At 38.3% G+C, this 14,138-nt stretch overlaps 1 protein-coding gene across 1 annotated transcript; it reads right to left on the bottom strand.

Moving 5' to 3' along the window:
• Positions 1–372: 372 nt before the first annotated feature.
• Positions 373–1,411, bottom strand: kud (oligosaccharyltransferase subunit 5 kud). The gene is made up of 2 exons (XM_085945057.1): positions 1,332–1,411; positions 373–1,245 (listed from the first exon to the last, which is right to left on the bottom strand). Exons 1-2 carry the CDS (start codon positions 1,335–1,337, stop codon positions 1,006–1,008), a joined length of 246 nt encoding a protein of 81 aa, XP_085801183.1. The 5' UTR covers positions 1,338–1,411; the 3' UTR covers positions 373–1,005.
• Between the last annotated feature and the right edge of the window lie 12,727 nt (positions 1,412–14,138).

Below are 14,138 nucleotides of genomic sequence, written 5' to 3'. Positions count from 1 at the left end.
CTAATTCGCAGAGTGGCCGTCTTCGTATAAGTACAAAGCTGCAAGTCACAGGTTTAAACCTGCAGCTAATCGAAAAAATGCATGTTGTTTTTCACTGTGTATTAAATTTCATCTGGTCCAATGAGACTCAATAGATCGCGCGAATGAGTAACAACTTACTATTCTTCATAAAAAAACTGTTAATACAAATTCCACTCTGAAGGGCGGAGGCCCATACGCTTCACTTATGATCGAACATGATAATTTACTTTTTTACCACTTCAACCAAACTAAAAACATTCTAGAACTGCAGTAATACTAGGTAGTAGTTCAAATGCTCCCTTTAGTTATAATCCAAACTCTTTGGTTATAAACCAAAATAAAACATCAATAATGTGTACACTTTAACTTATATTTAGGTTACAAATTTCTTATTACAAAAACACTATTAAAACATGCACATTTGGAATTCTCAGAGAACTGTACGATGTTTAAATTGAAAATTCAATTTGTAGCGGAATCAAATAACTTTGTTCATTAATTACCTACCTCCAATAAATATTAAATCAAATATTTGTTAATGGAACATGATTTTTATTAAATAAGTAGGTGTTATTTTTAAAAAAATGTTAAATATAGGTAGGTATTTCAGAATTTTACAATATTGTGACAGTATGATCAAGTAACCAAATTGTTTGCAAATATTGCATAAATTGAAATGGGCCAGAAATACATCAACCACTTAATAATGACTGTTTCAATGAATCCTGCCAATACAACCGATTGCATGATTAATAATCGGGCTAAAGACGGTAATCTTTCAAATAATATTGGTCAAGTCATGGATGCAAGACCTAATATAAGTGACATTAATAGCAAAGATAAGTGGTAGGTATTTTAAAGCCCCTCACAATCATTTCGTAAAATAAATCACATCAATGAATCTGGTGGAAAAGGGTGAACAAAATAATGTATTGCGTCCGTAATCACTCACACTCATTTTCATACTCGTACGTGCGATACCAGCTATACAAATATCCCGACCCAGAGTAAGAGAAACAGGATTCCAAAGCCGGAGAATATCGCAGCGACTAGTGATACGAGCAGCTCTTTGAACACGTCTCTTGATTTTTTGGTACTCGTGACTTCGTACACGAAGAACCATGCAGTGAAGAAGATGCCGATGCCCAGCAAAACAATTGTGAGGTGAGGGAAGACTGCAGGATTCACTGGGGACACGTAGCGTGTCATCGTTTCAATGTCGAGCTGCGAAACAATAAAATGACTCTGAATGATAATGCACTCACATGATATATGACATAGTATTCGTTGTAAAACATTTTGTAACTTACTGCCATTTTACGGTAGGAATGTGATAATTAGTGAGATTTACTGATGTGATAAACAGAATCGTGTCAAAAATCTGTCAAGTGACACGCCGACGCCGGTTAATAAAAATATTAAAAATTAAATGAATGTGGTCAGACGAATAAAAACTATGGAAAGTCTCTATGGCTATTTATACATTCTAAATAATGATGGTTCAATGTATATATTTTTAAATCCTGTTACATCTTAATACAGCCTTCGCACAAAAGTGTTAATATTGTTATACATAATTTTGCAATTAGAAATGATTACCAGTTAATTTAATTATTAGCCTTAGAAACAGTACATATTCTATATTTACTTTAATTTATTTACGTTCGATATAACCCAAGATTAGGGAAGGATTTCTTAAAAATCTTTTATATTTGATTATTTAAAATACACGATTTTTATCTATATCTTGAAAATCGTGATAAAATGAGAACAGACACAATATAATCATTGAAACCCTGTTATTTTTTCGTGGCTTAAAATCCGTGTCATTTTTCTCACACGAAAAGTTATGTATTTAGTGGATATATTGTATGAAAATAGTGTAAATTGAATGACTGTAAAGTAATCACTGATATTATGATAGATTTTCATTCATTAAATTAAGTTTCTTTGCTCCAAAATTATTATGGTATCTGGGACAAATACCAATACGTTTTTTATACGTTACACATACGAATACAACTTTCTTTAAGTGACAGTTTGCATGTTTAGTTGACAATTTTTTCTGTACTGAAAAACTCTCCAACACCCAAACACAGTAATTTAAACGTTTCAAATAGTATCAAACATATGATTACCTAAATTCTTTCACTTTATATACTATTGTATAAATAAAAAGTGGCACATATATTATATATCATGTTAAACTAGTGGTACTGGGGTTTGTAATTACAATCTTACTGACCAGGTAAAATACATAATATACTAATTGATTTAACTTTTAAATTATTCCATTTGAATATTTTTTAGCAACCTTGGTTTTGCTTTTCGGCATCTTTATACACTATACACGTAATGTGGCAAATATACAACTGAAAAAAGCTGGAATAACTTTCTACTGTACTAAATTTATCAGTAAATAATTGGAGGGCATTGGAGAATCTTAGGTTAGTTAGGATTTACATTTAAATATTAACTGTTTCTCTCTTCTCCGCCATTCCCTAATGGCCGGCTGAGGATCGTGACCACTCTAAAGTGCAGTCATCTTCTGAGCGAACAAGACTCTCCACCTCTCTCGGTCATATGCATCTCTCAGGACAAAGTGAACGCTGCCCTCAGTAAGCTCTCCAGTCTCCACAGGTTATCTGGTCCGCGTTGAATAATATATCCAAAAAAACAACATAATGTGTCTCAGATATTTTATCGAGAACCATTTCTTTATCTGGATTCTCTGGATGATATAAAATGAAATTGCTAATTCCAAAAAGCGATAAGTCCAAATTTGGTCAAAATCGAGAAAAAATACGCACGTATTCTTTGTATAATTTTACACAATATGTATAGATCTATAAATTCCAAAACGCGACATAACCTTACGAAAGTCTCGATTTATTACAAAAAGCGCCAAGTCCGTGTTCCATATTATTTAAAGCTTGGTTGATTTCGCGCGTGTATAAGTCAATCAATAAGGGAACGTTTAATATTGAAAAGGGCGTCTTCCATGCTGTAGCATCTGGTAAAATCATGACAGTGCCACGGAAATATGTGCCTTATGCGGAGTAAATTAAAAAATGAATTACAAAAAGCGCTACGTCAAATTTTGTTTTGCCTATATTTATTACATTTAGGAGTTTATCAGCTGAAACAAAATGCCATTTGGTTCTAATTTCGACATAGAATACAACGGAAAAAATAATATCACGTTAAAACAAATAATTGAAGCTTGAAACATAAAAACGTTGTTTCCCGAAAATATTGAATTGTGGACTTGTCGCTTTTTGTAATTAGACGCCTCAAATAAATTATGTAATTACCTACCTACTATTACTAGACTTGTAAACACGTGCTGATTAATCTTATAATTTTTAAATAATATTTTTTCTATCCTTTGAGTAAAGTCGTATTTTTTGTTCTTTATATAGCACTATTATAGGTATGCTGAAACTATATTTTGTTTGGTACATACCTATATAAATGATATCAGCTAAAGAGTAGCAAAAGCAAAATATTGTGCCGGATGAAAAAAAAAATGGAGAATTTTATTGGCAATAAATAATTGGTGATGGTGAAGAAAGCTGTCTCAATTATTTTCGTAATAATAATTCGTATTGTACAATGGGGAATATATGTTCGCACAATTGAATAGACTGTTTTCACAAAGCGCTGACAACATTTAAGAAGATGTTCGTCACATCGGAAATGGATGATATTCACAAATCAACTACAACTGTCAAATGATCGATTTGCACTATGGAAAAAGTAATCTTCACGTATCAATATACTATCGTCACTAATTAATCGAAAATGAATACAAACACTAATAAAAATAGGTGTAAGATTTTCAACAATATTTTGGCAAAACATAAGTAGGTATGTATTATATACTGTCATCTCCCTCCATTTACGAAAGTGAAAAGATGCTGTGGCGGCCGGTGGTCTTGAGAATAGCATTTTTACCTTATATAAAAAGAAGATCTTCTTCTTACACCCTGTCACGACCCAGCACTGGGGCATAGGGCAAGCTCAAGTTCGCGCCACTTCCCTCGGTCCATCGCCAACTCTTGCGCCTCCCGCCATGTCAGACCTGCAGCACGTAGGTCGCTTTTGCGGCACCGCTGCAGGGTGAGGGAGGGCCGGCCATAACGACGGAACCCTTGAGGCTGTGCCATAAGGGTTCGAAGTGTCACACTCTTTGGCGGCAGTGTCCTAGCCACATAAGGTCGTAAAGTGTCTTTTCATGATTACCTCAATCACCGAAGGCTGCCGTGTTCTCTTACCGACTTCTCAGAAGATAAATTAAATATGGCTTTGTTTATTTATACTATTTCTCAAAAAAGTTTTTGAACAGCTAGAATGATTTAATATCAATAAAGAAATATAAATGTCACAGTTTATGGCTTTACGCTCCGAGTGAACAGTGCGTCTGCCAAATAAATAACCGCTGGTGTGTTTTTTTAAATTTTTTGAATGTATTTGAGTGGTTTAGAAATAAACGCGACAATTTGTATTTTCGTAAAATGTTGGCGATTCATTAAATATGTTAACTGTAAAATTGTTAAAAATTAACTCGCCAACATTGTTATAAAACAGAAACTGGCGTTTTTGTTTCTAGAGTCCTTCGTTTCGTGCGTCGATCTAAAAGTGTGTAAAAAATCGCTTTGCGCTCATGAACGGATTATTGTTCATAATACTGCTACATGTTCTACTTCGCGAAGTGAGTGATACACGTATGAATAACAATGAAAAGTTGAGCGATGTCTTCAAAAATGCAGGTAGTGCGTGGCACTTGCATGGTATTAGATGAGCCGCCGCTGGCTGTCACTTGTATTTTTTAAGGTTATTCGTCTGGGTTCGTGATAACACACCGGAATTGTGGTCAGAAACGACGAGATTTATTTACGTTAATACTAATGGTTACATTTTTATAATTTATTTTATGGGTAGCGTGAGTTAATAATGTTTACTATTTGGCAGAATTTATATCCCGCTCTCAGCGAGAAGCCCCATTTTTCGACATCGCTTTCAGCGACCTCTTCCGCCGAAAGCGGTCTACAATGGCGACGTTACAGATATTTTTGAAACGGCCGCGATTTACAGCATTGTCGGCTTTATTGGTATTTATTTTCGCAATCAACCCTTATTATTTGTCGGCTTGATACCAATTCAGGTTCTCCAGATCCACAGAGACATCCCCAAATGAAGACCATTTGAGAGTGTGACAAACACACCTCTCTAGAAATGCTCGAACTGGGATCGGGCCGACTAAGGCCATCCTCCCACGGCGCAACTGAAATCTGATGGAACTAGTTTGTGAAGGAACTCATAAACTGACCAATGTGATGCTTCGCACACGGCGCTACTGAAACCCAGTTGAAATAATAATCACATAACCTCAAACTGTCAAACTCAACTATCAACCGTGTTGTACAAAAACTGACAACACGCGCGCTGCAGCGTTTACATACGGTTATGTTGATTTTCCAATTAATATTTAACCAATTTTGGTAAGAAAATATGATTTTTCACCGAAATCTAATGATGTTGGTACCACTGTTTTACGGTGACTGGAAACTTCAGAGACCGCGCGACTAGCATGTCGCATCTCTTCGCGACCGTTTTGAAGCTGAGAGATTCCAGTCTCGCCGTCGGCGAGCCGCCATTGAAATACATTAGCTAGATACTGGCTGGAATTTTAGTTTCAGTTCCGACGGACATAAGTTGCGCCGTGGGAGGATGGCCTAAGGGTTGATTACGATAGCGTGTGTAACTGTACAGTGCGGCGGCTTGATAAGGGGTGGTTGCACCTTTACGCGTTGAAGGATCGAAGCCATCCCGGAACGTCGGCGGTCGGAGAGACTCGGATGTCAGCACTAGTAGCATAGTGGTTCTCGGTCCCCCAGGCCTACCATAAGGCTGCTGAGAGAGAAGGGCGTCACGCCCAGCTTTCTCAACACTCTCGGACAGTAGGCGACCGGAGAGACTCGGATGTCAGCACTACATCGCTTCGTGGGCGTAGTGGTTCTCGGTCCCCCGGGTCTACCGTACGGGCGGGTGCTGAGAGATGGCGTCGCACCCAGCCCTCCCAACAGCGACCGTCCGAAAATCGAATGATCCCCACGAAAATGCACACCGGCGTACTACCTGACCCCTTTTCGCTCGTCACTCGCTATCGTATTACACGCACTGCACTGACATTATAACTAATACAATTGTGGGTGGGAATTAATCGCACAATGCAATAATCAAAATTCACAAAAAAAAAATAACTTTAACATTTGGAAAATAGTTTTCACATATATTAAATGATTTCACAAATAAATAGATGAAATCACATAAAATAGTTTGTTTCACAAAACAAAAATCATAAATCACTCATTGTAAATATAAATTCACTCAATTTTGACAACTGCACACATTTGTAAAATTGTTTTCACCGATAAATAATATATCGCACAAAGAAAAGGTAGAAATTCACAAATGTCAAACTAATAATTGTAGCAATACAATTTTATTAGAAGGCAATCGCAAAAATCTCAATAAAAAGTCAATATAATTAATGTTTAACGCAGTAATATAAATATGTATATATATTATTTGACGTAAATCTACAACCAACTATCACCACCTAGGTATACTTATCTTTTTCGGTTCATCGATATAAATTTTGGTAAATGTGGCGCAGATGCCGTCATGAGATTGTATAAGTATCTTCTTTGAACTAAACCTAATCCACCCTAACCTATTCTAACGTAACCTAACCTAATATAACTTAACCTAACCTAACCTGACCTGACCTGACCTGACCTAACCTAACCTAACCCAACCTAACCTAACCTAACCTAACCTAACCTAACCTAACCTAACCTAACCTAACCTAACCTAACCTAACCTAACCTACCCCAACCTAATATTACCTAATATAATCTTAGTTTGTGATAATGAAGTAAGTATCAAAATCTATGAGCATTTTAAATTAACAATTATTGGATCGAAAAGCCTATGCGCCGACAGAAAAAGGTATTTATTATAATTGTCTACATGGAATAAACTGTTTTCGTAAAAAAAAAATCATAAAATCTCATGACGGCATCTGCGGCACAATTAACTAAGTTTTAATTAACGTCACTTTTTAAATAGGTATTTATAGTATTATTTGAATCTGAAAGCAGGTACCTAATACATACTTATGTTTTGCTAAAATATTGTTTAAAATCATTAATCCTAATTTTCATAGTATTTATATTCTTTTGCGATTAATTGGGTTACAATAGTATATTGATACGTGAAGACTACTTTTTCCTTAGTGCAAATCGATCATTTGATTGTTGTAGTTGATTTGTGAATATCATCCATTTCCGATGTGACGAACATCTTTTTAAATGTTGTCAGCGCTTTGTGAAAACAGTCTATTCAATTGTGCGAATATATATTCCCCATATGAATATAACTAAATTTAACACATAAAATGGCTTTAGAGTTTATAAAATTAATGTTAAACATACATCAGGGCCCGAAATGGACCGGAGCGCCATTCCGCCTCATACAACCGCTCCGGGTTGTAAAATTTTAGTTTGTTAGTTTAATAATAGTAAAATTTTAGTTAGTCAGACACTTTTTTAAATAGTCAAAAATGTAGTAATACAAAAATGAAAAAAACATATATTAAAATAAACACGGTTTCACTATTTATAGTATATTCATTTTTAAATTAATTTGTTTTTCATGTGATGAATGTGCTTGTTTATTAGCACAATCAATTTCAATAGTAGTCAATCCATATTCATCATCGTTCATCGACAAATGGATTATGGGACCCACATCCTAAAGAGGATCTTTGGCGGACCCACCTACCTATCGCTGAGGTTAAGGGCAGTGTGGTACTCTAAAGTAGTGTTTCCTAAATTATACACGGGAGTTATCATTTATGTAAGTATATCAATATTCATATAGGTACGAGTATCACATCAAATTGGGCACAACCACATATTTAAAATATTTAATACCCCTGAATGAAGCAGCGCCGCAGGCGACTTTTTTACTATTAATAAAATAATGTGAAAAGTGCATTAGCAAACCAAGAACTCAGTAAATAGATTTTTGTTTGCTTCAATATAACTGGCGCAGAAATCATTTAAAAGTGGAAACATGGCGAACTTATTTTTTTTGTAATCTTGATTTCCAAAGCTCCAATTTTTTATGAATGCATTCACTTTGTCTTTTAAAATCAGTGAATGCATTAGTGGTCGTTGCATTGATTTATTCACACTTTTTTTAAATTTCATCAAGTTTAACAACAAAATTATCATTCCTAAACAAATTTGCTTCAAGTTTAAACATTATGATTTGACCCTTTTATTTCATTTTTTTACGAGATAGGTAGCTAGCGCGCTTCACAATAGTATAGAAGTGAGGTATTATAAAATTAGACTCCACATTTTCAAACAGGTTTACAAACAACCTTTTATAGGACTGTTTTTTATGTAGTTTATAACTAGCGACCGCTTTATAAACCTTGTATTTGCAAACTGCAAACCTGTGTCTACATTAATAATTATCTAAAAATTTTCGCGCCTCCCTTTGCAACACTCCGCGCCTCCCCATGGAGGCGCGCTTCGTGGTTTGAAAATCGCTGATGTAGGTAATTATAATAAATAGATTTTTCTGTTGGCGCATAGGTTTTTCGATCCAATAATTGTGAATTTAAAATTTTCATACATTTTGATGCATCATTATCACAAACTAAGATTATATTAGGTAATATTAGGTTGGGGTAGGTTAGGTTAGGTTCAGTTATGTTATGTTAGGTTACCTAGGTTAGGTTTGGTTTGGTCTGAAAAGAACGTTATAAATTTCATGACGGCATCTGCGGCACATTTACCAAAACTTATATCGATAAACCGAAAAATATATACCTAGGTGGTGTTATTTGGTTGTAGATTTACATAAAATAATATAGGTATAAAGGATAGCAGCATGAATATAATATACCTATTTATATTACTGCGTTAAACATCGCGCAGCTTAAGCGTTGGACTATAACGCCGTGGGTCCCGGGTTTGAATCCTGGGTCTGGCAAGTACACATATTATTTTTCAATTTGTGTCTGTCAGGGTATGGACTTAATAGGTTGAGCAAGTGGCTGACATCCATTTCTCGTAAAAAAAACAAAAATCTTTTAATACAAACCTCTACTCTGTGGAGGCCCATATGATCCTATTAGGATCGGACATGGTCGGAAAAAAAACTTATATTGACACCTAAGCATCAGTTTTGCGACTGCCTTCTAATAAATTGTATTCCCGCTACAATTATTACTTTGACATTTGTGAATTTTTACCTTTTCTTTGTGCGATATATTATTTATCGGTAAAAACAATTTTACCAATGTGTGTAGTTGTCAAAATTGAGTGAACTTATATTATTCGAATTTGACTTTGAAGTCCTTGAGATAGGGTTTGCTCTTCCTTCTTCGCGTGAGGTGTTATACTACTAATTTAATTTCCTGTTTCTTTTCGTTGGTCATACCCCCCTTTTTATTTACTAGTCATACCTTTAGTTTTTTTTATGTAGGGAGTTTGGGACCCTTTTGTCTTCATTCTGGATTTGACTTTCTTATTGTTTAGATGTAGCGTTTGACATTTCATTTCTAACTATCAAAAAAAATTATCTTGGACGAACGTTAAGTGATAGTTAAGTGAACGTTAAGTGACCAGTGATTATGGCGCAACATCTGAATAACCGTAAGGAGGATATTATAAAAGCAATGGACACCAGACGGCGAAGCAGAAATGCTGCAGGAGGAAAAGTTCAACGTACGGGCGTCGATTAAGATGCTGATGTTTGAGGTATCCTCGTTACGTACCTTATTTCATCAGGGGGACCGGCAAGGAGTGGCACAACGCCCAAAAACAATCCTTGGCGGCCCCTATGGTCGTAGAGTTAGGTGTAAATGACGAGTTGCGTCGGTACGACCACACGTCATCAACTGACCATCTGACGGAGAGGACCATCGCGGCCCTCCGGAATGCGATGTTTTCCCAACGGGACAGCTTCTGGAAGGGTATGCAAGGGTTAGTGGATTGGGCAATCAATCTTCAAAACACCATAACAGCGATGGGCCTGTACCAAAAAATCGAAGAGGATTTTGGGGACAACGCATAATAAATTTTGCAAGGACATGACTCAGATACTTACCGGGAAGCGCGCCGAGATTATACAAGCTCGGCGCCAGGTAATTTCGTCCTCAGTGAGGGATACCTTCACTCGGGAGGCACTATCAAGGATTTCTCCGAGCTCAGACTCCCGGAAGGTCCTCGAACTCACATTATGGCCTTTGTACTCCCAAGGGGCGACGTCCTGTGGGAAAAGAGTTCTCCATCGGAGATACGGGCTCCACCAGGGATACGTACTCTAAGCGGAGGTGACCGCATCTGGACGAGCAACAACATTGGCGGCCGCCTAAGAGACTTTCGGGGAGTCTGGATGGCGTAGTTTCCCCCCTTCCCAACATTGGTAAAAATAATAGCCGTAGCCCGCATACCTTTTGTGCGAACACCACTATTGGTAAGTCCTTCTTTACTTTACGGAAAGAATTTCAAACGCAACAATCAGCAGAGGTCACTCTCGAGATCGAGGACTTAAAGAACTCAGGGGTTATAGAAGAAGCGGGTCCAACCCCCAGTGTTCTCTCAACCCTGTTTCTGATTAAGAAACAAGACGGAACCCTATGCCCTGTTTTCAACCGAAAGCGTTTGAATGCGTTTCCAGCCGTCTTACAAAAAGAAGACTGGCTAGTGATAATAGATCTAAGCCAGGCGTACCTCCAGGTACCCATGGCTTCTCAACATCGTCGATTCGTTTGACTAGCCTACCGAGGGAACTCTTACAATTCACGTGTCTCCCGTTCGTGCTGTCAGCCGCTCCGATTATGTTTGCATCCCTGACCAATTGAGTCGCCAAACGCCTACGAAAGAATGGCTGAGAATATTCACTTACCTAGACGACTTCTTAGTAGCCAACCAATCCGAGAAAAAGTCTCGGTTCAGGTGGAATACAGGATAACGTTCCTACAGTATGTGGGGTGGTTTATAAATATAAAAAGATCCTGTCTGATCCCAAGCCAACAATGAGGGTTCCTGGACATCACGTGGGACACACACAACAAGCGGAGGTTTCTGTCACCGGAGAAGTGTGTAGCATTCCGGCACCATCTGCTAACGCAGGTACAAAAAGGCAGTTGGTCCCTCAGACAGGCACATATCCAATCCCTTCTGGGGCGATTCAACTTTACATCCCACCTCCACGAGGAAGGTTGTATTGCCGACGGCTACAACGCTCCAGTCGTCAATATGGCTGAGGTCCCATCCTCGCCAATTGATGACAATCCCAACACAGGCTCAATAGGACATCATGTGGTGGCTCTAGGCGATAGGATCCTCAGAGTTGACACAACGCAGGTACAAAAAGACAGTAGGTCCGTCAGACAAGCACATGTTCAATCCCTTCTGGGGCGACTTAGCTTCGCATCCTACCTTCACGAGGAAGGTTGCATTGCCGACGGCTACAAAGCTCCAGTCATCAATATTGTCGAGTTCCCATTCTCGCCAATAAGTGACAATCCCATCACAGGCCTAACAGGACATCATGTGGTGGCTCCAGGTGATATGATCCTCAGAGTTGACACACAGAACGACATTCAATCACTCCCTGACGACAGTCGCAGCCGACACAGGCTGGGAAGCTCAACTGAATGAACACCACCTATCAGGTATGTGGAAATAAGACCAGTTAGCATGGCAAGGCATTTCAACAGGAAGGAAATGTTTGCAATTCAATCTTGAGTACAAGAAATCATAGGATCAGATCTGCTTCTGCAGACAGACAACAAAACAGTGGTGACATACATCAACAACGAGGGTGGCACAAAATCTGTTAACCTCCTAAACCTATGCCGACAGATACTTACTAGTATTTACCAGTCGAGCCAACATCACGTTTACTGCACAATACCTCCGCAGAAATGACAACTGCGTGGCAGATCATCTCTCCCGCAGACAACTCTTTTCCGAAACACCCCCCTGTTTCAAAGATGGGGAGTTCCTGAGGTGGATTTATTCGCAAGCGAAACAGCACATGTCGTTGCAACATACGTCTCACGAGACGTTACAGACAGTGGCGCGCTGTTTCACGACGCATTCTTCCGAGTATAGGACTACAGACTGGCGTGGATATTTCCCCCACCAAACTTACTTCCACGAGTCCTAGTGCACCTGAACTCAGCAAAAGGGAAGTACATACTAGTGGCACCGAGCTGGAAACAATGCTTTTGGGGAGCGGACTTACGAGAAAGGGCGATAGTACCTCCTTATACAATACCTCACCTACATATGACACTAGTAGGTGCGGAGACCAACCGTCCACCTCCAAGGACCCAGGACCTCTCCCTTTAACTATGGATAATTTTGGGTGGGGTCAAATAACAACAAATTGAATGGTGGAAGAAAGGGCACTCCTTACTTCCAGATGGCGGCCTTCGACTCTAAAAACTTACAAACCAGCTTGGAACATGTGGAAGACAATGACATGGTCTAACACGAACCTAATGGATCATAATAGCCTTCAACTAATAGAATTGGCCAGATACCTAGGCTACTTGCACAACACGGAGGGTTTGTCGTACAATGTCGTGCATAAGTCAGCCATAGCCACATTTTGTAAACCGATTATCATTGGAGATATCAGCAGCAACGTGGTAGTACAACACAATATGTTAAAGGCAATTTCGGTACATAAAACCAAACCCGTCAAACCGCCGGTTTGGGATATAGTACGAGTGGTACCCAGATCATCTTAGGAAAACAACACCGGTGGAGTAAAACATAAACGAAACGTCTCGCAGGACAGCTACTCGGCTGCTTCTCGCATCGGGACGAAGGGTTCCTGACCTCACACTACTCAGTAATAGTAGAAAATGGATTAGTGGATAAAGGTGACCACATAATTGTATGGCCAATGTTTGGCGCAAAGACAGATACCGCCAAGCATCGTCAATCGGAATGGAAGCTAAGCGCTTCCACGTGTCAGAACATCGACCCAGTATTCAGGTTACGGAAACTCGTCTGCATGTCAAACCCAAGGAGAGAGGAAGGTGGGGATATTTTGGAATTATTTATATCTTCAAGAGGACCACCAAAACCAGCCGGGAATTGGATAAGGTCAGTACTGTTGGAAACAGGGGTACAAGAACCACCAGGCAGTGTCCGCTCAGTGGTGGCTTCCTTAAACTGTAAATATACCCAATAGATGATAATATCTTAAAGAGAGGTTACTGGCGTAGTCGTGAGTCGACATTTCACGACAACTACCAGAGAACGATGGATACACCACCATCAGAACGGGAAAAGAATCAATTAACTTCTCTATTCAACCCTATACATTGAACGTCACGATGGTCTATACCTCGTCAATGAATCATTGTCACATACAGGAATTTGGCATACTCAACACCAGGTGATAACAAACAGATATCTCAAGGACTTCAAAGTTAAATTCGAATAATGAAAGGAGTTTTACCTACCAATAAAAATCTTATTATTCATGTTGACTTTTAAGTCCTTGAGATAGGGTTTGCTCTTCCTTCTTCGCGTGAGGTGTTATTCTACTAATTTAATTTCCTTTTTCTTGTCGTTGGTCATTCCTCCCTTTTTATTTACTGGTCATACCCGCGCGTCCATTTTTTATGTAGGGAGTTTGGGACCCCTTTGTCTTCATTATGATATGGCTCAAGGAACCAGGTAGAAGTTATCTGGACTTCATAATCAACATGAATAATAAGAGTTTTATTGGTAGGTAAAACTTCTTTCATTATTCGAATTTGACTTTGAAGTCCCTAGCTTTCAAAAATACGAAATGAAGTTGGTCAGTTTTACCACCCATGAATTAATGGAAAAATTGCAGATAGTCAATTTTCATTCTTGGAATACCTACAGGTAAAACAAAAGTGAAGTATAGGTATTTTTCTTTAAATTTACTTTATTTTAAGTGTATTCTGAATAGAATGGCGAAAATAGAATATTTACATTTTTTTTATTTTTCTATGGAAAATATAGGTACCCAGT

This window comes from Rhyacophila brunnea, unplaced genomic scaffold (genome assembly GCF_057557595.1).
Source record: "Rhyacophila brunnea isolate RB1 unplaced genomic scaffold, BYU_Rbru_1.0 scaffold_18, whole genome shotgun sequence".
NCBI classification, from domain to species: domain Eukaryota; kingdom Metazoa; phylum Arthropoda; class Insecta; order Trichoptera; family Rhyacophilidae; genus Rhyacophila; species Rhyacophila brunnea.
This window is presented reverse-complemented; position numbering and strand designations above follow the sequence as displayed.